Source organism: Ambystoma mexicanum, chromosome 7p (assembly GCF_040938575.1).
Source record: "Ambystoma mexicanum isolate Mex_15411 chromosome 7p, UKY_AmexF1_1, whole genome shotgun sequence".
Classification (NCBI taxonomy): domain Eukaryota; kingdom Metazoa; phylum Chordata; class Amphibia; order Caudata; family Ambystomatidae; genus Ambystoma; species Ambystoma mexicanum.
The window spans coordinates 946,345,509-946,366,569 of NC_090939.1; the positions used below are offsets into that span (position 1 = coordinate 946,345,509).

The 21,061-nt window shown below is 51.7% G+C and overlaps 1 protein-coding gene across 1 annotated transcript in view; it reads left to right on the forward strand.

The window, feature by feature from the left end:
• Window positions 1–395: 395 nt before the first annotated feature.
• EIF2S3 (eukaryotic translation initiation factor 2 subunit gamma) overlaps window positions 396–21,061 on the forward strand; it is a 339,722-nt gene continuing 319,056 nt past the window's right edge. Inside the window, exon 1 of the mRNA XM_069637284.1 lies at window positions 396–806. Within this exon, the coding sequence (XP_069493385.1) occupies window positions 738–806 (69 nt within the window). The 5' untranslated portion in view covers window positions 396–737. The remainder of the gene's footprint in view (window positions 807–21,061) is intronic.

The following is a 21,061-nucleotide window of genomic DNA, read 5'->3' on the forward strand; positions in this document are numbered from 1 at the left end:
AGCTATGGAAATGTGTCTCCCGCTTCCCCTGTGGAAATCTCCCTCCGAGGTGCGTCTGAATGTTGGCATGTATGTTAAAGACATCCCTAACTAAGTGCAATGCTAGTCCTGTTTTTTTTTTAATTTAATGTTCCAGTGACTCAACGCCTAACGCTGCTGCTCCCATCGCTCAAACCTTCACCTCCGAATAGTCCCACATTCTCAAAGGAAGTGGGCTCCAATGAAGTGTGGGTTCCCTTTCGACCACTGCCTACCGCCTGTTTGCAAGTCGTAAGACTCAGATTGTTTGCATCTGCCTCACTCACAGTCACGACTCACGACTAGGCACTAGCAGTCCATGTGCAGCGAATGTCTAACTTGCGTGATTTATAAAGCTTGATTGAAGAAAAAAAGGTACTCTTGTGTTTGTCAATCTTCTATGTTCATGCCGAGGAGAGCGCACGCACACTACAGGCGGAAGCGGAACTATCTCGTTGCATCAGACAGCCATAGGGAGGCATTAATTCCTATCATTTGAAGCCTGGGGTCCTTCTTTGCGGCTGTATCCATCATCGCCTGATTGGAAAAGTATCTTAGTGCCCCCGCCCCCCTCCCCGCAGCCACCTATGTGCAGATCACAGTGGCTGGCATCGAGGCTTTAAGCTGTGCAGTGACAGGCAGGCGGAGGACGTTTACTTTTGGGCAGCGCTGCGAGTACAGGCGGTAGCGCAGGACTCCTTAACTGCCTCTCAAGCAACATGGCGGGTGACGAGCCGGGAATGACTCTGGGGCAGCCGCACCTCTCGCGCCAGGATCTTAACTCGTTGGTGAGTGTTGATGCCGCACATTGTAGGAGACGTGGGGAGAGTGTTTCCTGGTGTAGCAGGAGGTGTTGTCAGCGTAAGAATGCCTCAGTAGGGACACTTATCGGCAGCACGTTGCAGGGGTGGAGATGGCTGCTGAATACTTGTGAAGAAGGCTTGGCACGTGAACGCAGGGAAGGCGACCTGGGGAAGTGAACATGCAAATGATAGGTTTTCTGTCATGCTTCTTCTTGTAGTCAGGGTTTATAGTTACTTGTAGTTTGTTTTTGCATAGATCGAGCTACAGATTTGGTAGGACAAGTGAACATATTTCATGAGGATCTGGCACCAAGTGACCAAAAGAGTCCCTTAAAGAGAAGGTAGTGAATTGTGTGTCACATATGTCTTCCACGTAAAATACAAACTGCAACATGTTTAGTATCACATTGTGATCCTTTGGACTTTAGATGTATTTTGGAGAATCCATAATGCATACTGAAGCAATAGTTTGTCATCACAGTGACCAGAATGGCAAAATAATTTAAAGCAAGCGACTGAATTGGTTCATCTGTGCATTTTTATTTCACCATCTGATTTTGAATAGCCAAAAGCATAATGTCTTGAGTCCTATTTGTATAGCTCTGGTTGGCGTGTAAACTCAAGGGTTTCTTATAGTTGTTTTCAAGGAAATCCTGCTATAGTTGTTTTCAAGGAAATCCTGCTCTACTAGAGCAGAAACAAGGAGCCAAATAGTATCCAATTAGTTCGGATATTGTTTTTCTAATATACGTAGACAACAAGTTCAAGAATTGGAATTATTCAAGCCTATCTCCTGACAATTGGAAGTTCTTTGTCAGCAGAAGGGTTTGTTCTGGCGATTTAGGGTGGCTATCTCCGATATACTTCTCTGTAGCCGTACTCTTTAACTTTACATTTCACTTTTGGTTCCGTTGCTGCACTGCGTTGTACACTTTTTTTTTTTTTTGTTGTTTTTCATATTAAAATGTTTCTTTTCACTTTCATTCCCCACCCCACATTCCAGGCCCTCTGCTGCCCCCATATGTTAAGTGGCCTCCCTGAGCCCTGTATCCCTGAGAGCCATTTTTAGTTTGTGCTATTGGGTGCCTGCTGCTTGTGACACTTATAAGCCGAAACGTTTGCATTAGGGTATAGATGGGGCGTAATGGCATATGAGGAGGGACACACTCTGTAGGTGTTTGGGTATGCGCCCACCCATTAACTGCCCATGGCATGCCTATGGCCATTCCCACCCGGCCAAAACACTTCCTAATGGGAACTCTTTGATCTCACTTTAATCTAACTTTACCATCAAACTTTGCACTCAAGTGCTGCCAGTGTGTTTTTTTTTTTTTTTTTTTTTTTTTTTGTCAAAGCATTCTGGGAGATAATTACTTAATTGCAGTTGTAAACCCACTACTGGTGTAATAAAAATGTTTTTACACGTCGGCCTTCAACCATAGGATTTATAAGCACTCTGTGTGTCCTTCACTGAAGTCCTGTTAAAAACTAGAACTGGCAAATCCAACAGTTTTGTCTTGTTGACAAGTATTAAGCTTATCCTTGTCCCCCAATAACCCCCCAGCCATTGCTATTTGATGTCCAGGTACTCGCATCATGTTGCACCTGCTATCATCATTGGCCAGTTAATAACACTACGGCTGTGCCTGCCAAGTGCCTTTCCCATGTCAACACAAAAGCCCAAACTGTTGGGATTTTCTAATTTATAATTGGGTTATCTATAGCGCGCTTAATACCCAGGGGTTTCTAGCGCGGATCTGGGATCAAACCTGTGCTGCTCCACGTCTCCTTAGCTATCATCGGCTTGCCAATGCTTGTTCAAACTTGCGGCTGCACAGTTCCCCGGTTGTCTCAGTACTTTCTCGAGGATGCACCATGTACCTCTGCCTCGATTACAGTGTGTAATATCCCCCCTCTAGCGGCAAAGTCCCTTGTCATTACTGCTCTTTCTGGCAAAGGTTCCCACCGTTTGCAGACATGATTTAAGATGTCACAAAATATGGATGCAGAGTAAAGGTGTAAGCTCCATTTGCCTGCTGCCTACCTCATCAATTCTCCTCCCCTTCAATAGTGACATCCACTTCCTTGTCCCCCAATAGCCCCCCAGCCATAAAGTAACCAAATTGCATGTTAATTGCTCAGTACCCCATTTCTTCTCCCTAATCCCTAACAGGCTACTTATCACACGTGTATTTTGTTCTAGCAGTAGAACCTTAAACCTGCCACATTTCCATCAAGCGCACTGCCATGTTCTTATTTCTCATAGTATGCCCTCTCGTTTAGCCCCAGTTTGTCAGGTTCCTGTTATTCACCCCTTGCCTCCAACATACACACTGGTAGTGACTTTTCTTAATCCTATTCATACCTCCTTTGCATCGCTGCCTTACTACATGCTCCCGCACTGCCAAACCACCCCAAGCGAGGTATGTGCTTGATGAGGCATCTCTTATCCCGCACAAATGTAACCGTGGCATCGACAAGTCCTTGTTCAGGCTACTCGAGAACCCTCCTCCACCATTGTGTTGCTGCAGTCCAAAACTCAGCGGGACTTTCAAGGAGATATCATTTTGAGTATATGGTACTCCAAATGGTATTATTACCATAAAAAAGATTGCACCGTAAAACTTTTTAAAACACTGTTCACTGCCACCAGTCTTTCTTAGGCACGTTACAAAGGCAACACAAACATAGGTTGCCAGACGAAAGGGGAAAAAGGAATACGAAGTACCTGTGTAACATGACACTTAAATTGGTGTGGGTTACAGGTAAAATACAGGGAAACAGAAGTGGGAGTGTCTCTGTAAACTGGAAGGTTTGGGCACTAACTGGTGTCATGAAAAAGAGTGAGTTGAATATGTAAGTGCTTCGGGGGCAGCAAGGATTCCAGTGCATCGACAAACAATCTGTGGGTGCCCTTCAAATGAAATGAAAAAGCTGCAAAAATAATTTCCTAATGTCTTCCCCGGATGAAGTTTGGCTAGACCAAGTGCGGAATAACTTCTTAGCCACAATATGGCCTCTCGGAACCACGCACATGTGCTGATCGTGAATATAATTCCTAACACTAGGCAAGTCCTTCTGGATAGTTATCTCTACCTGGATTCTCAGCACAAAGTATTTTTTTTATTTTTTATTTATTTTTTTTATTATTTATATAGCTAGGCTGGTGGTCGTGCAACACCCAACAGGATCTAGGAAAATACCATCGCTAGTTTCTGATAGGTTATCTTTTCTCAAGGCTGTTCTCTTGCCAGCCTTTGTCTTGGGTCCAGCCTCTCCGTAGGATCTTGGTTATAGCCTTTCCTCTTTACCCGGCGTCTTCTAACTTGTTGCACACTTGGCCCAGCCGATACTGGTGCACCCTTCTAGCTCGCTGGCCTTTTTGGCTTAGGCTGGGGTTGATTACTTGATGAATATACGTGTTTTTGATTTACTTGTTTTCCCATTTGTACCCTGGTTTGTGATCTGCTATATCTAAGTGGGGTCACGTCTCTTGGGTGTTTGGTTTGTGCCTGATGTAGTAACAAGGGCTGGCCTGGGCCCTCAAGCGAATCTTTTTTAAACCCTGACTGCCATGGTGTGATCAGGTAGCACTGTCATGGCGGCTTCCTGACCTTGTGTCTCAGCTCTTGTGCTTGGCAGTAAGTGACTCCTAGTTGATCATGGTCGTGCTTCCTTCTGCTGTTGTCAGGGCTCACAAACCTGTGTTTTGATGTCCCGCTTCAGAAGTGTGGCTCGGCCAGGAGCAAAGCACACATCAAATCTGTGTCCAAGGTCCTGTTGTGTAAGATTTTCATATCAAAGATAAATCTTCCTGACCTGTTTCAACCCCAGAACCTTTTGCTTTGACAAGGTAACTATTTTACCATGGCCCTAGGTGAAGGGGAATATTTTTCCCCTCTCATTTGGTCTTTCTCTTTATGAGTGACCACCTTCTGTCTCTCCATAGGGTATGGTTGGAAGTTAATAGTCTCCTACAACCTTTGGGATTAGGCTGGATTGGATGCCCCTTTGGGCTCCCCTGTTAATTTCTCTTTCCTGTACTTGGGTGAACTACAGTTCCCAAGCAGTAAAGGGTGATTTTCATCCCCCTTTACATTTTATATAGTGAGCCAGCACACCCCACTTTTATGTGGAGCACTAGCGGGATACCATGTATCAAAATGTTACCAGGTAAGTAAGGCAGGGGATACAAGTGAGAATTTTACATGAATGACTGGTGGCAGTGGTTTTACCTTTCCCTGCATTTATTACTCGCAGGCTATTCTTTCAGCCTCAGTAATGCACAGAAGGGTCACCATTTGTCTGAGATGGTGGGCTCCTTCTTTTTTCGCCAGTTCTTGTGTACTTGCCGTTTCAGGTCTTCCCCTGCCAGTCTAGGCAGGAACGACCTCAGTGGCTGTTTTGTTTTCGGCGAAAATCCTGTGGATTCCCCGCCCAGGCTCGAGTGTCTGTAAAGGCATGAAGCGAGGGAGGAGTCCAAAGTTCTGCAGCCCTTTGTCTTCCACTGTGACAATCGGGACAAGAGCCGGTATTGATGCAAGTGAGAACTTTATCAGGTACTGTAATGTTCAGGAACTTAAACAAAAGGACCCCAGCTTCGGCACAGTTACTTCACTGTGCGTTCAAAGTCTGAGGTATAAACTCCTTATGAGGCTTCTCCTATTCACTCGGGTACGGATAGGCCCACCAGTCGCTTCCACACTCGTCTTCTTCTCCCTGCAACGAGCAACAAACATATCATTAGGCCAGTCCCTTTTTTATATCCAGTCATAGGCTTGAAAGAGGGCCAATCGGAGACCAGACTTTTCCCCCTCCCTATGATTGGTTGAGATTCTGGGCGCCCTCCCTCTAGAAATGGAGCTGCCTTCCCGCTTCTTGTTCCCTTTACCCTGCTAGTTGGAGCAAGACCTCCCACCAAGCCCCCAGTCCACTGATTGCTGCCGTCGTACCCATGTGCACCACGGCGTGGGAGCCTCCTGTAGGCTACGCCCACCATGTATGGCGTCTTGTTTTCCCTACGTGCTACCCGTTGTGCGGGATGACTGAGGCCCGTTGCCGTATCAGGTAAGGAGGAGTGGGACCTGTGTCCTCTGGGGTTGGATTGTGGGGTACCTATATCCCCTCAGATGTTGGGCGGCCGGTCCGTGTTTGGGTTTCCGAGGCCGGCTGCCGACCAACATCGGAGGGGATTGTGCCGGCTCGCAGCCCGTCAGTATTCTGGCGCATTCTTCCCTGCGGCAGTGCAGGCGGCCCTGACGACGGTGGTTGAACAGGAGTCCCCGGCACCCGCCCACACCGCCACGGTTCCTCCCCAGAGCCCCGCTCCATTCCAGGTTGCGGTGGTGCAGGGGGCGCCGGGTCTGCACGGCACCTCCCTGCCACTTCCACTGTATCCTGTAGCAACCCCAACCCTGCACCCCCATCCCCACATACCCTCACCACAGATCCAGGCCGGTCGGGCTGGATCGAGCACCTGGACAGGTAGTCTGCCACTAGCTGAAATCTGGCAGGCCTATGCAGGGTGACAAAGTCGAAGGGCTGGAGGGACAAGAACCAAACCAGCAACCTCTGGTTGGTATCCTTGTGCCTAGCCAGCCACTGCAAAGGAGCGTGATCGGTGTATAGCGTGAACCTCCTCCCCAGTAAATAACGCAAGGCGTCACCCGCCCATTTGATGGCCAAGCACTCTTTTTCAATCGTAGAGTACACAATCTCATGCGGCAGGAGTTTGCTGCTCACAAAACAAACAGGCCGCAGGAAGCCCTCAACATCCTGCGATAGGACAGCACCCAACCCCAGGCCTGAGGCGTCGGTCTGCAGGTAGAATTGTTTCTGGAAGTCGGGACACATTAACACTGGATGCGTGGATATGCAGTGTTTCAGCTCCTCGTCTGCCGAAAGTGCAGCTGGGTTGGCGGATAGGTCGGGAGAACCCCCATTCCTTAAGGCGTCGGTCAAAGGTGCGGCCAGGGTTGAGAAGTTGGCTATGAAACGTCTATAATATCCAATAAACCCCTTATCTGCTTCCTGGTTGTTGGGATTTGTATGGTTCGTATTGCTTTGATTTTGGACACCTGGGGCCTGATAACACCTCAACCTACGGTATGACCCAGGTATTTGGTTTCCTGGGCCCCTAGGACAGTTTTCTTCAGATTGATGTGAAGTCCGGCCTGAGTTAGCGTGCCAACCACTTTTTGGAGATGAGCCAGATGCTCCCTACATGACGCACTGTATACCAGGATGTCATCCAAGTATGCAGCTGCGTAGTTGTCTTATGGTTGTAGAAGAATATCATCAATTTCTGAAAGGTGGCTGGGGCCCCATGTAACCCCAAGGGCAGTACCTTGTATTGGAAGAGCCCCTGAGGCGTTGAGAAGGCGGTCTTTTCTTTGTCTAATTTCCAGAGCAGGATCTGCCAGTACCCCTTGGTGTGGTCTAAGGTGCTAAGGTAACGGGCAGAACCTAGCCTTTCTAGCAGTTCATCCATCTTGGCAATGGGGTAGGCTTCATATGGTGAGATAGCATTGAGCAGTCTATAATCCATGCAAAACCGGATTGCTCCGTCCGGTTTGGGCACAAGTACGATGGGTGAACACCAAACACTGGTAGACGGTTCTATGATGTCCAAGCGGATCATTTCTTCCATTTCCTTCCTTATGACCAGTCTTCGGGCCTCTGGGATCCTGTAAGGTCAGAGTCGGACCGTTTGTCCGGGTAGGGTCTCAATCCGGTGCTCTATACTCTTGGTTCTGCCGGGTAGTGAAGAGAAGCCTTCTATATGGGTTTTGAGTGTCTCTCGTATCTCGTTCTTCATTAGGTCCATCAGGGTTGTACCCCATTGCACTGCTTCCAGGTGCCTGTGAAGTGGTTCCTCCCTGATCCCAGAGGAGGTCAGGATGTCTACCGGGGTGGGTTCTGTCCATTTCTTTAGGAGGTTTATGATATATCTTATCCGAAGGAGTCTGGTCGGGTTGATGTATCCGATAGTTAACCGGTCCCATTACTTCCTTCACCACATTCGGCCCTCTCCCCCGGGCTAGTAGTTTGTTGGTGCTAGTGGGTAACAAGACCAGTACCCGTTCTCCTGGTTGTAGCTTCCTTAGAGAACTCCCTTTGTTGTATGCCCTCTCTTGGTTGTCTTGTGCGAGTCCTAAATTGGTTTCGGCCAGTGTTCTCAGAGTGGTCAGGTGTTCCCGTAGCTCTTTGGCCTATTCGGTTAAAGAGGTCTCCTGATGGTTTTCCCAATCCTCTTTAACCAAATTAGAATTGTTCGGGGCTGTCTTCCGAATAATAATTCAAATGGTGAAAATCCGGTGGAAGATTGGGGCGTGTCGCTCAGCACCATTAGAATCATGGGTATGGCTCGATCCCAGTCTTTTCCTTCAGGTCCTATCGCCCTCCTTAGCATTTTCATTATGGTCTTGTTATATCTTTCCAACAATCCATCCGTCTGGGGGTGGTAGACGGAGGTACGTAATTGTTTTATCTGTAGCCTTTCGCATACCTGTCGCATGATTGTTGACATAAAGTTTGTTCCTTGATTGGTAAGGATCTCGGAAGGCAGGCCCACCCGTGAAAAGAAAGGGATCAGTTGATCACAGATGTCCCCTTTAGGGGAAAGGCCTCCGGGTACCTAGCGGCATAATCCACGATAACCAGCAAGTACTTGTACCCCCTACTTGCTGGTTCCAGTGGCCCTACCAATTCCATACGATACGTTGGAAGGGTATGGTAATCAAAGGCATTTGTTGTAATGGAGCCTTAGCTGGTTTTTCACCGCTTGTCGGTTGACAGGTCTGACATTCCTTACAAAACTTAGCTACTTCTCCATAGATTCCTGGCCAATAGAATCTCTTTAGGATGTTTTGTTGGGTCTTTAAGGATGCCATATGGCTCCCGCATGGGTGGTTGTGGGCCGGTTGGAGTATAAGCATACAATGGGCCTTGGGTAGAAGCAACTGCTCCCTTCGGATGCCTTCTTCAGTCAGGTAGACTCGGTATAGTAAACCCTGCCTAGAGGGAAAACCTGGTCCCTTGGTTAGGTCCAGATCCTTCTCTGGCGTAGCCCTTTCACAGGCCATCTTCAGGGTGGGGTCCGTTAAGGTCTCACTCCGGATGGATTCCTCATTGTCCTCTGGGTTCCAGGCTATTCGTTGGGTGGCATACATGGACGCACACCGCGCAAGACGGGTTTCCCTCTTTTTGGTACTGGTTTTCTTATGGCCCTGGGTAGCCGGTTGTATTTGTTCTTGGGTGAATGGTGCTTCACGCCACCAGTTGTGGTCCAGGGCGTTTAGGGCCTGGTGGAAGAGGGGTAGGTCAGTCCCAATGACAACCGGGGCGGGTAAGGAAGGCAGGGCGGCAGCTCCCATCTCTGTAATGTTAGGGCCTACTTCTAGCCTTACTACTTTCATGGGATATGCCTTTACGCCCCCGTGCATACAACGTATAGGTACTTGTACATCAGATAAGTAAGGTGAATCACTTACGGTTGGTAGTACGGCGGTCTGTCTACCTCCGCTATCGAGCAATGCTCGGGCTGGAATCCCATCCACCCTGATGTCCATAGTATATGGTCCCCTGAATTGGGGACATGGTTCGGCTTTCATGAATCCAATGTCCATTGGCTCTGTTCCTCTTCTTCGGGGGCAGAAGCGGGCTATATGGCCCCATTCACCACAATCGTAACACTGCGGTTACCGTAATCCTATAGCCAACGTGGGTGAACGGCCTTCAGGGCTGGTCTTCTTCTCCTCCTGTCGGGGAGGGCGTTCCTCAGTCGGTCTCCACCTAGGCAGGGCGGCTCTAGGTCCCTTGTATATCGGTAAGTCATTAAGGAGAATCATGCCATGATTGGATGGGCCTGTCCCGAAAGGTTTGTTTCCCCCCTCCGGCCTTTTGGTAGGCGGAGGAAATTTCCACTGCTTCCGCTAAGGTGGCCGGTGATGTTGCTGGACCCAGCTTTGCATTGGAGGGGGAAGAGCCTTGATGACTTGTTCCAGGGTGACCATATCCAGTCTCTCTTGTACGTCTGGACCAGGCACTTGCAGCCATTTCTCTGCGAGATCTTTCGCACGATAATAAAGCTGACGTGGGTTCTCTCCAGGTTTGAGTTTAGTGTCTCGTAGCATCAGCCTGTAGGCTTCCTCATCGAGACCCAAACGGTCTAACACGGCCTTCTTTATTTCAGCATAGGGGGTGGTTCCATTTGGGTTTACAGCTTGGTAAGATCCTTGCATTATGCCTGATAGCAAGGGGGCGTCATACTGTCCCCATCGGTCCACGGGCCATTGAGCGTTCCGGGCTATTCTTTCAAAGCCCGTGAAGAAGAATGCTGGGTCTTCGCCTTCCTTATGTTTTTGCAATATGGCAGAGGGGACCGTAGGCTGGTTTGGGGAGCCGGTCACTGCATCCGTTAAGTGAAGGATGGTTTCATGTTGCTTCTCCTGGGATGCAGTCTGGAGGGTGCCCTGCAATTGGATAGCCTATTGGAAGGCCTAGCGGTCAGCTGCCGCCGGCTGGGCCTGTATTTGGAGGAGCTCTTGTAGCTGTTGTTGCCCCTCTGGCAGCGTTTGGATAATTTTCTCCATGGCGTTCTCAGTATCCTGCTGACTATGCCACTTCTGACAATCTGGGCAGGAGCCGGTATTTATGCAAGTGAGAACTTTATTCAGGTACTGTAATGTTCAGGAACTTAAACAAATTAAAGGACCCCGGCTTTGGCACAGTTACTTCACTGTGCATTCAAAGTCTGGGGTTATAAACTCCTTGTGAGGCTTCTCCTATTCACTCGGGTACGGATAGGCCCACCAGTCGCTTCCTAACTCCTCTCCTTCTCCCTGCAACGAGCAACAAACATGTCATTAGGCCAGTGCCTTTTGTATCAGTCATAGGCTTGAAAGAGGGCCAGTCAGACCAGACCCCTCCCCTCTCCCTCTGATTGGTTGAGATTCTGGGCGCCCACCCTCTAGAAATAGAGCTGCCTTCCCCCTTCCTGATCCCTTTACCCTGCTAGTTGGAGCAAGACCTCCCACCAAGCCCCCAGTCCCCTGGTTGCTGCCGTCGTACCCATGTGCAACACAGCGTGGGAGCCGCCTGTAGGCTCCGCCCACCGTGTATGGCGTCTTGTTTTGCATACGTGCTACCCGTTGTGCGGGATGACTGGGGCCCGTTGGCGTATCGGGTAAGGAGGAGTGGGACCTGTGTCCTCTAGGGCTGGATTGTGGGGTACCTATATCCCCTCCGATGTTGGGCAGCCGGTCCGTGCTTGGTGCTTGGGTTTCCGAGGCCGGCTGCCGACCAACGTCAGAGGGGAATGAGCCGGCTCGCAGCCTGTCAGTACTCTGGCGCATTCTGCCCAGCCACAGCGTCTGCGACCTGGACCACCGAGAGAGTTGCTGTCTCTGCGTCAGTGCAGGCAGCACTGACGACGGTGGCTGAACAGGAGTCCTCGGCACCCGCCCGCACTGCCACAGTTCCTCCCCAGAGCCCCGCTCCATTCCAGGCTGCGGCAGTGCAGGCGGCTCCGGGTCTGCACGGCACCTCCCTGCCACTTCCACTGCATCCTGTAGCAACCCCGACCCTGCACCCCCTTCCCCACATCCACCTTGCCTGAAAGTGAACAACTCCCAGTGGGGGGGCTGGCTGTCCTGATTGGACAGCCAGACTGCCCCTTTCTGTAAAATGTGGGGGAGAGAATGCAGAGGTTGTGCTGTAGTTCCTCATAAAAACTCTGAACCTGGAAGCTGCTGAAAAGTCAACCACTGGAACCAAAACCGAAGAGGATGATGAAGGAAACGCGGCAGAGACTATTTCCTGCAACAGAGGAGCCTGCTGTAGCCCTTGTTTCCAGTCGACCTGGGGATCCTGAAACGGACGACCCCAACCCAGAGCCTGATGACGCACTAGACTCAAGAAGACCTGCGTTTTGAGCCATCCCACTTAATGCTGCGACATAGCGGGGCTGCAATACCCCAATACCACGGGACTTCGAGCCATTGTGCGGTGCACAGTCTTTCAATTCCGAATCTTGCTGAAACTTTGTGGGCATCCTGTTGGACCTGAGACGTAGAGTCCAAAAGTCACCTCATCAGAGTACTGGACCTTGCAAACGATGAGAATCCGACCAGCGATATTCTGTCTTCTGTGCTCCTGGAAAAAGGCACCAAATCCACAAAGCCGCATCCAGCCGTGAGGAAAATCTTGCCTGGAGCAGTCTTCCGTGATCCCTGTTGCAAAAGTCCTTCCAAAGTCTTGTCTTGACAAAGGAATCCATCAACCTGGGTTTTTGGCTGCATATCCTGAAGACTTTCTGCTGCAACACTTCTTCTGTGCTTAGGTACTGTGTTGGATGGGGTATCCAGTCTCTTGTGATTCCTGTGTATCCAAGGGGTGCTACTGTGATTGGGAGGTCTCTTCGCCTGTTCACCCAGGCCCACTGCTGGAATCCTCCTAGGGTGTCTTCTCTGAAATCCCTGGACCCCAACTAACTTTCAAAGTTAACTACTTTTGCCCAGTCTTCCTCAAGAACTCTGACTTTGTCTGCAACTGAGCCCTATCTCACTCTGCCTACTGCTGGCTCCTAGACCACTAGCGTCCTCCTTCTGCCTCTGAGAGAACTCGTGTACTAGAATTGGGAAGGGCTAGATAGTTTAAAGGGTCTGCCATGAAAAGTAGAACACGTGTTTGAAAAGTATGTTTACTTGTAAAAGAGTTTGTTGGTAACTTTTTACTCTAAGTGAATAGGTTATTACTTACCTTGGATATGTTCTGCCATTCTGAAAAGTGTGTGTGTGTGTGTGTCTGTGTGTGTATATATAGGCTTTAGTTGCCTTGAATAAGCTGTGCCTTATAAAATAAGTATTTTCAAAGTCTTACTTTCCTTAGAAAATGTCTAGCCATTCAGAAAGTAGATGGGTTAACTTACTCGCCTGCGGATTGGGTTCCCCTCTTCCCAAAAGTAATGCTGTTGGCTTCACTCTATTCCTGTTAGGATAATTGCAAGTGTGTCCTCCATTGGGTCTTGCTTCCTCTGACTTGCTTGTTAGCCTGTCTAGAATAAGTCTGCCTAGGTCATACATACCTTTTTAGGGTAGAGATTAAAGAGGAGCAGGGACAGGGAGGCACTGTGTGGCACTCCGTGGGCGACTGGGCAGGGAACCGAGGAGAGTGGAGATATGTTTACTAATTGAGATCTTTCGGCGAAGGAGGATATCGGCGCTGAATCCCTGATGTCTCTTGGGGAGGATGGAATGGGCAAGGGTGTTGAACCCTGCTGAGACGTCTAGTAGGATTAGGGCAGTGAAATGTTCCAAGTGTCTTTTTAAGATCGGCCCAGTTGGAGACTAGGCAGGATCCAGTTCCTCGTAAAAGTCTGAAGCCGGATTTGGCAGAGTTGAGGATCGTGTTTGGTTCTGAGAAGAGGCATAGCTGCTCAGTCAACTTGGTCAGGACAAGAGGATCAAGGGTGGTCTTCCTGAGGAGATGCTTGATGTAGGAGGTCTTTAATTCTGCTGGGAAAGTACTGCGAGTCATGCGTTGACAATGGATCTTGCAAGGTCGCCGGCACAGGTAACTGTCAAGATTTCTCTTGGCAGTGAAGTGTCCGGGGTCCCCAGGGCATCCTGAGACCCGGCTGAATGATAGTAGCTAGAGGCATTCTGTGGGGATAGTGGTGAGAAGTTGGCGAAAAGTGGGGGGATGGAGGCTGGGTTCAGATGTCTTGGGCGAGGTGGGTGGTGAGGGAAGAGGGTTGTGACTTTAGAGAGGACGGATTTGTGTCTCTTGTGGGCTATGTTTTTTTTTTTTTTTTTACTTGTTTGTATAATTTCTCCTGTGTTGATTTATAAATAGTCACATTGCATTTAGGTTATCAGATCATAAAGACAGAGTCCCCTTCTCCCACCCCATATGTTTCTCGGCGGGCATTGTTCTCGGGCCTCATTCGGTCTGGTTTGATGGCAGTAGCGGGTCGTCCATGGAGTGAAGGGCTCTCGCTATCAGGCGTGGTTTGTGTGTCGGGGCTGGATAGTTCAGATCATAGTCCAGTACTGGCGCCCATACGGTGGAGCAATCCCGCTTTGGCTGCCGTGACCTTCTCGGCTATCAAAATGTCCCAGAGTTTGACCCAGCAGAGGGACATCAAGGGGCCGTCTGCCGACTTCCAAGTGCGGGCCACCGTGATTTTAGCCGCTAGCAAGAACTGGGCTGCTCTTCTCCCGGACCTCGGGTATGAGCCTGGCAGTGGAATCCCTAGGAGGACTTGTTTGGGCGTAAGCGGAATGGTCACCTGGATGACATCCTTTTATAGTGGCTAAGCAGTGAGTCCAGAACTCCTTCACTCGTGGGCAGGTCCACCACATATGGATGTAGGATCCTGGAAGGTCGCAGAGACGCTAGCAGTGGGGGGTCTAGTGCAGGTTGGAAGTGATGGAGGCGTAGGGGGGGTAATACCCGCGCAGGAGCAGCTTATGGGCACACGCCCGGTTGGTAATACAGCGGGATGCTATATACGTTCTTGTCCAGATGTCCTCATAGGAGGGCCTTGACTGGAGGGGGTTGTCCAGCAGCAGGCTATAGATCGCTGAGATCTTTCCCTGGGACGGTAGGTCGTTCGCCATCAGTTCCAGTGAGGTAAGGGGTCTTGTGGCTGCTGCACGGGTCTGGGGGTGGGAGCACCAGTGCCTAAATTGGGCATAGGAGTACCTATCCGTCTCCGCTAACTGGAAAGTCTTCTTACAGCGCTCAAAGGTTAGGGGGGAGTACCTGTCGAAGAGTTGCCCCAGAGTGGCAAGGCCTCCCGTGACCCAGTTCCTAAAGTTCTTTGGATGGGCTCCGGGGGAAAAACCTGGGTTGAGGAAGATTGGAGAGAGCGCACTCAGGTCTCCTGGAACGCCCCGGTGTCTGTCGGCCCACTCCCAAGCCTTTATCGTTTGTTTTGTGGCCGTTAGTATTCCAGGCCATCTTTGACGTAAGACAGTGGGTAGGAACGGGAGGAAGCGAAGGGGGAGAGAGAGGCAGGATTGTTCAATCTCCACCCATTTCGGCCATCCTGTAGCGAGCCCCCATGCTTGGAGGTGGGCCGGCTGCGCTGTCATTTGGTATTTACGGAGGTCGGGCACCCCCAATCCCCCCAGTCATGGGATGCGCGCTTTCTTCCCCCTCCAGATGAAGTCGACCATCTTTCTTTGGAGCCGCTGTAGGGGGGGGGGAAGCGGAATGATGATCGGGAGAGAGGCGCAGGCATAGAGGAAGCGAGGGAGTAGATTTATTTTGCATGTCGTGATGCGGCCTAGGAGGGAGATCTCTTGCGATTGCCAGCGGGTCAAGTCCTTCTCCAGTTCCTCAAATAGTGACGGAAAGTTAGCCTGATAAACTTTTGTTGGATGTACAGGGATCTGGACCCCCAAGTAGGGGATCAATTTGATGCTACACTGAAACTAACCTCTCTCCTCTAAAGCCTCCCGTTCGGCCGGGGTCAAGCCCACTCCCAGCGCCGCTGACTTTTGCAAGTTAACGGCGAATCCCGATGCCATCCCGAAGCTGTGGATTTCAGTCAAGGCCACCCTCATGGATCCTTCAATATTAGTAATGGTGAACAGAACGTTGTCCGCATAGAGGGCCACTTTATGTTGTGCAGAGCCGGTCCTCAGGCCACTGATTGGGGGTTTTCCCAAACTCGTTGAGCCAGCGGCTCCATGGTCAGAGCAAAGAGCAGTGGGGACAAAGGACACCCCTGTCTCGTTCCACATGTAAGGGAGATCGACTCCGATAGGCGGCTGTTGATGCTCAACTTATTCCTAGGGGCCTGATAGTTTGCAAGGATTATTTTCCGGAAAGTTGGACCGAAGCTAAAGGCCTCTAGAGTGAGCCGCAGGTAAGACCAGTCCACCTTGTCGAACGCTTTGGTTGCGTCCAGCGCCAGCTGGGCCAGTTGTTGGGAGTCCTGATTGGCGATCTCTATTATGTCCAGTGCCCTGCGGATGTTGTCTTTTGTCGACCTGTGGTTTATAAACCCTGTTTGATCCGGGTCTATGATGCTTGGGAGGATAGGTGCTAGACGATTGGCCAAGATCTTAGAATATATATTGGCATCCAAGTTCAACAGAGCGATGGGTGTATACCAGCTGACTTCTTGGGGATCCTTCCCAGGCTTGGGGATAAGGACTGTGATGGATTCCTGCATTGTGGAGTGACCGTTCCAGTGGCCACGAATGAGTTGAAGAGGTGGGCCAGAGGGGCCACTAATTGGGGCCGGAAGACTTTGTAGAAGCGGGTGGAGAATCCATCCGGGCCTGGGGCTCTAGATTTTAAGCTCTTGATGGCTACCTCCACCTCCTTGGTTGTAATTGGCGCTTCAAGGTCTTCCCTGGCCGCCGGGGTCGGATGCGGAGGGCCGCCTCTCGAATGTATGAACGCTGCTTGACCGGGTTCTCGTGGCCGCCGTCATTATTTCTTGGTGGTGGGCGGTTGCCAGGCGTACTTTCTCATGGTCCGTGTAGTGGATCACCCCGTGCGGGTCGCGAAGGCCCAGGATAGAATTCCTACTCTTCTCCTTAGCCAGTTTGTTAACCAGAAATTTGTTCGCCTTGTTGTTATGGGTGTAATACCATTGGTTAGTACTGGGTCAGCAGGTTCGCTGTAGCATAGGCGTAGTGGGCTTCAAGCTTTTTCTAAGCCATTTGTAAGATCCTGTAATATTTGGGGACCCATCCCTTCCGTTTGAGTGGCTTCGGCTTTGCAGACTTCGGCTTCCAGAACGGCACGCGTCGCTTGCTTTCTTTTGTGGAATGCGGCGTCTTGGGCAATCGGCTCTCCTCTGAGGACCGCTTTCATGGCATCCCAGGTGTTGGCCGGGGAAGTGTCCTCATCCCAGCTTTCAGCAAAGAAGTTCTTTATGGAATTGGCGATTGAGTCTTACTGCCATGTCCCCCAGAATAGGGTTGTATAGGCACCACCGGCGGCGTGGAGGGGGCTCTGGGTCGTGGGACCGCAAGGTCAGTGTGACTGGGCCGTGGTCCGAGAGGATCCGGGGGCCAATTATCACATCTGTGAAAGTCTGGATCTGTGGGGAGGTCAGGAGCAGGTCGATCCTGGAGAAGGTACGATGCACATACGAGTAAAAGATGAAGTCCTTTTTATCCGGGGACAATACCCTCCAGGAGTCTACAATGTTCAGCGTGCAGAATAATTGGAGCAGGCCAGTGGCCAACTTCAGATCTCTGGATGTCGGGGCGGGGGGGTGAGATCTGTCCTTGAGGGGGTCCGGGCCCCCGTCCCCTCCCATGACTACATGCCCCTCCATGAATGGAAGGAGGGAGTCCTCCAGGTCCTGGTAGAAGCCCTCCTGATATTCGTTCGGAGCATACACCAAGATGAGGGTATAGAGCTGACCATGGATGGTGCACTTGATTGCAATAAAGCGACCCTCCTGGCATCACCGCGAGTCCAGGTTCTGGGGCTTCAGATCTTTTGCAAATAGAATAGCGGTGCCACCTTCTTAGATCCGTTAGAGGCGAAGAATTGTAGTGGAAAGAATCTGCTTCGCAGGCGAGGAAAGTCCGCTGGGATTAAATGTGTTTCTTGTAAGAAGGCGATCAAGGTCCCATCGTCTTGTAGCCTTTGTAGGATGGATTTCCTCTTCGGGGGGGAATTCAGGCCCCTAACGTTCAAGGTGGTGAACTTGAGTTTTAAATGTGGGGGTTGGTCTGGAAGATTCGCTTGCTGAGGGGGAGAGGGTTGTGGGGGGAGAGGGGGGGGTAAAGTCAGCCATGGACGTGAGAGCATAGTTGTTTCGGGTACTCCTGTGGTTGAGGGTTTTAGAACTAGTCTCCAACGGGAGAAATATGCATTCAACAATGACCTCCAACGGGAGGTCCAAATTGCGACCAGGGGGGCTGATTTTAAACTATCAGAATTGCCCCTGGGCGCCAAGGCTGTCATCTGACAGAGCCAATGTGGTTGAAGGTCTCTCCAAGGGTAGAGTGGTGACATCCGGCTTGGAGGGGGGGGTGCGGACCGCATGGGGTCCGTGGTGAGTTTTAAGAGATTCAAGTGATTCCAGTGCTGTGTGTATTGTGTGGGCATCTTTGGACATCATTTAGGTTTGCGATTCCTCTGCACTCTTGACCATGGGGTCCGTTTCGGCTTTGGGGAGGTTGTGTCTGAGGCCGGGCTTGTTCAGCCCGGGACGGAAGGGTCTGAGGTCCCAGGGGAGTCCGGACGAAGAATTGATGCTGCATCGTCAAGGTGGCTGATGGTGCGCGGGTTGCCCTTATACGAGAATTGTAGAGCCGTAGGGAAGAGCCACCGATATCGGATCTGCTGATCACGGAGAAAGAGCTATAGAGGTCGGAGCATTCTGCGCTTCTGAAGAGTTAGCGGGGAGAGGTCCTGGAAGATCTGTATTGAGGTTCCTTGGAATGACATCTCGTCCTTCGAGCGGCTTATTGCTACAATGGCCTCCTTGGTGGTGTAGAAATGGACCCTAGTGATCACGTCCGGGGGGGGTCTGTGTCTATAACCCGGCGAGGGTGCAGTCGTATGGGTCCGATCCTGCAGGAGTTGGGTCTCATCCAAGTCTGGCAGGAGAGACCGAAAGAGGGTTGCTGACGTATTCAGGGAGCTTCTTATCAGAGATTGAAGAGAGCACCCCTCGGAGGCGCCAGTTGTTGCGGCGAGAGCGGTTTTCCATGTCCTCCTGCTTATGTTCCAGGATTTCGGTTCTCTCCATTAATGACTGGACGTTGCGTTGAATCTCCGTTAGCGAGTTGGAGTGGCCTGTGGTCAAGTCCTCAACCTCCCCAACCCTCTGCTCGATGCCAGCGACTTTGTTCTGTCTGCTCCAATTTGGCGGTGAGTTCCGTCATGCAGGATCTAAATTCCGATTTAATATCGCTCATGAAGGCTTGGAGATCCTCCTTGTTCGCGAGCGTCCCCTTGTCGTCGGCCGCCTTCTGGGGTGTAAGTTTGGGGGCGGGGGGGTCTGTTTTCTTACCCCTCTCCGAGGCTTGCAGCATGGTAGAGATGTCGGCCGATTTAGGGAGCTTCAGTGCTTTGGCCATGGCTCTGAGGCGAGGGGACGTCATCCAAGGGGTAGGCCCCGTGTCCACGTTCTGCGGAATTCAGAAGGAGGCAGCCAGATAGATGTGTGGGATGGGTAGGGCCAGGGCGTCCCAGGCAATAGAGCGAGCAGATTAGGCTTCCAGGTACTCAAGAAGAGGCGCAGTTCCCCGTAGTGGGGCAGACCAGCAGGGCGGGGTGGCCGCCTAGAGAGATGGCAGCAGAGACCGGCACCCCCAGGTGGCAACGAGGAGATGTGGGCAAGGGTGCCCCAGGAAGCCGGGGGAGGTGACACACTTCCTATGGGGATCAGGAATTGGGGGGGCTCGAGGGTCCTCCTAGCAAGGGAGGCCAGAGAAGTTCAGCAAGATCCGAGGGGAGGTATTGCAGTGGGCGCCAGAGCGACTTGGGGGTGGGGGGAGAAGCAGGTAGTGGGGGCCTCTGCGCCCGCGGGGAAGGAGAAGAGATCCCCCACAGAGCTTCAGGCCGGAGTAGCTGGGGTCCACCCCTTATGCTGAGGGGCTGCAAGTCTCACCTGGGTGATGCACGTGACCCCCTCACGAGCCGGGGGCCACACTGTAGCTGGTATCCGGGGAAGGCAGGGCCCCCCCCGGAGCAGTAGGCAGGAGATGGGCAGGGGCGCCCCAGGAATCGGAGATGGCGCTGGTGCAAAGCCGGGGTAGGCGACCACAGGTGGACTGTGGAGATTGTTAGGATTCCAGCAGGGCCGCCGTTGTAAGACGGCGGCGAATGGGCCTCCGCCCCCAAGGCCAGTCCAAGGCCTATGGGGCCATCCCACTGGTGGTCAAGCAGATTGTGAGATGTTGCTGGAGTTCCGGGCTGCTGCGGTGGGGTATTTGTGTGCAGGCCGCTGCCTCCTAGGCAGGAGCGAGCCCCCAGCGTAGCTCCTGAGGGCTCCTCCAGCAGATCCGGGCAGGAGCCTCCCAGAAGGCCCAGGGGGGGTGGGACGTCAAGGCCAGGCAGGCCGAGGCCCCCAGAGGGCTGCCGGGCCCCAGATCTGCAAGGGGTCCCCCCCCCCCCCAAGCCCCGAGGATGGTGTCCCGGACCCAAGGGCCCAAGACCAGCAGATGCCGGTGGAGCGTCCCGTTCCTTGACGACAGCGTCGGGAGCGCCCTCTCCCCAGACGGCAACGGATGGTTCCGTGCCGGTGGGCCCCGCTCTCAATGTACCGCCCCAGAGTGTCAGTCTTCCCGGGTAAGCGCGGCAAGGCTCTAGCAGCGGGTCTAGTCAGAGGGCAGGCTGGGCATCCCGCAACGCCAGAGTACAGACGGGGGTGGGTGGGGCCCCACTTCAGAGAGTCGGTCGATGCAGGCATCATAGGTGGGCCCTCCGCTATCCGATGCGGCTCAGGGGCTGATGAAGGTTGCCAGCGGCCGACTCGGGAAGAGTCGCGGAGATGCAGCCGCCATTTTGGGCCGTATTGTAGGTGCGGGTGTCTGAACTCCCTGTTGTATTTCAACAGTTGGCGAGGGCATTATGCTCTCAAAGTGCTACTATCTGTAGCCCGGGACCTCAGCAGATGGAATCTCGCCATTCCGAGTCTCGCACCCGGCTGAAAGCAAGCAGAATAGGGCTTAGCCGCGGACCCATGCGGAGGCCATCAAAGGAGCTGCCTCATCGCTGGCGCTCCAGGCCACGCCCCCCTCCTTTGTTTGTTTTATTCATTTGTAGTGCGCGCCAGACCAAAGGGTATCGGGGCTCAGGAGCAACAAGGAAATTCTCAGCTTAGTTACAGTGCTGTACAGTAGTTTACAGGTATATACATGGGTAGGTGCAGGAACAAGTACAGGGCAAAAACATTGAAATACAATTGAGATGCAAATTACAACATGTACATAAGGAAGGCATGGGGCAAGGTGGGGTTAGCGGTCATTTACCTTTATCCACTGAATGTAGTTGCGTGTAAAGTGGGGATAGGTTTGAGGTGTCCTTAAGGTGGGTGGCAGGGAGTTCCAATGTTGGGCTGCTTTCACCTGGAAGCTATTGCATGTAGTGGTGAGGTAGTCGGAGGGACTGGGTGTGGCTGGGAGTGTTGCTGGTACAGGCAGTGGCATTGAATTCCAAGCTTGAAGAGTTCCTTCGATGGGTGCAGGGCTTTGGAGATTCTATTCCAATAGTAGGATTTGTGGCATTGCGTATTTCTGTGATATACATTG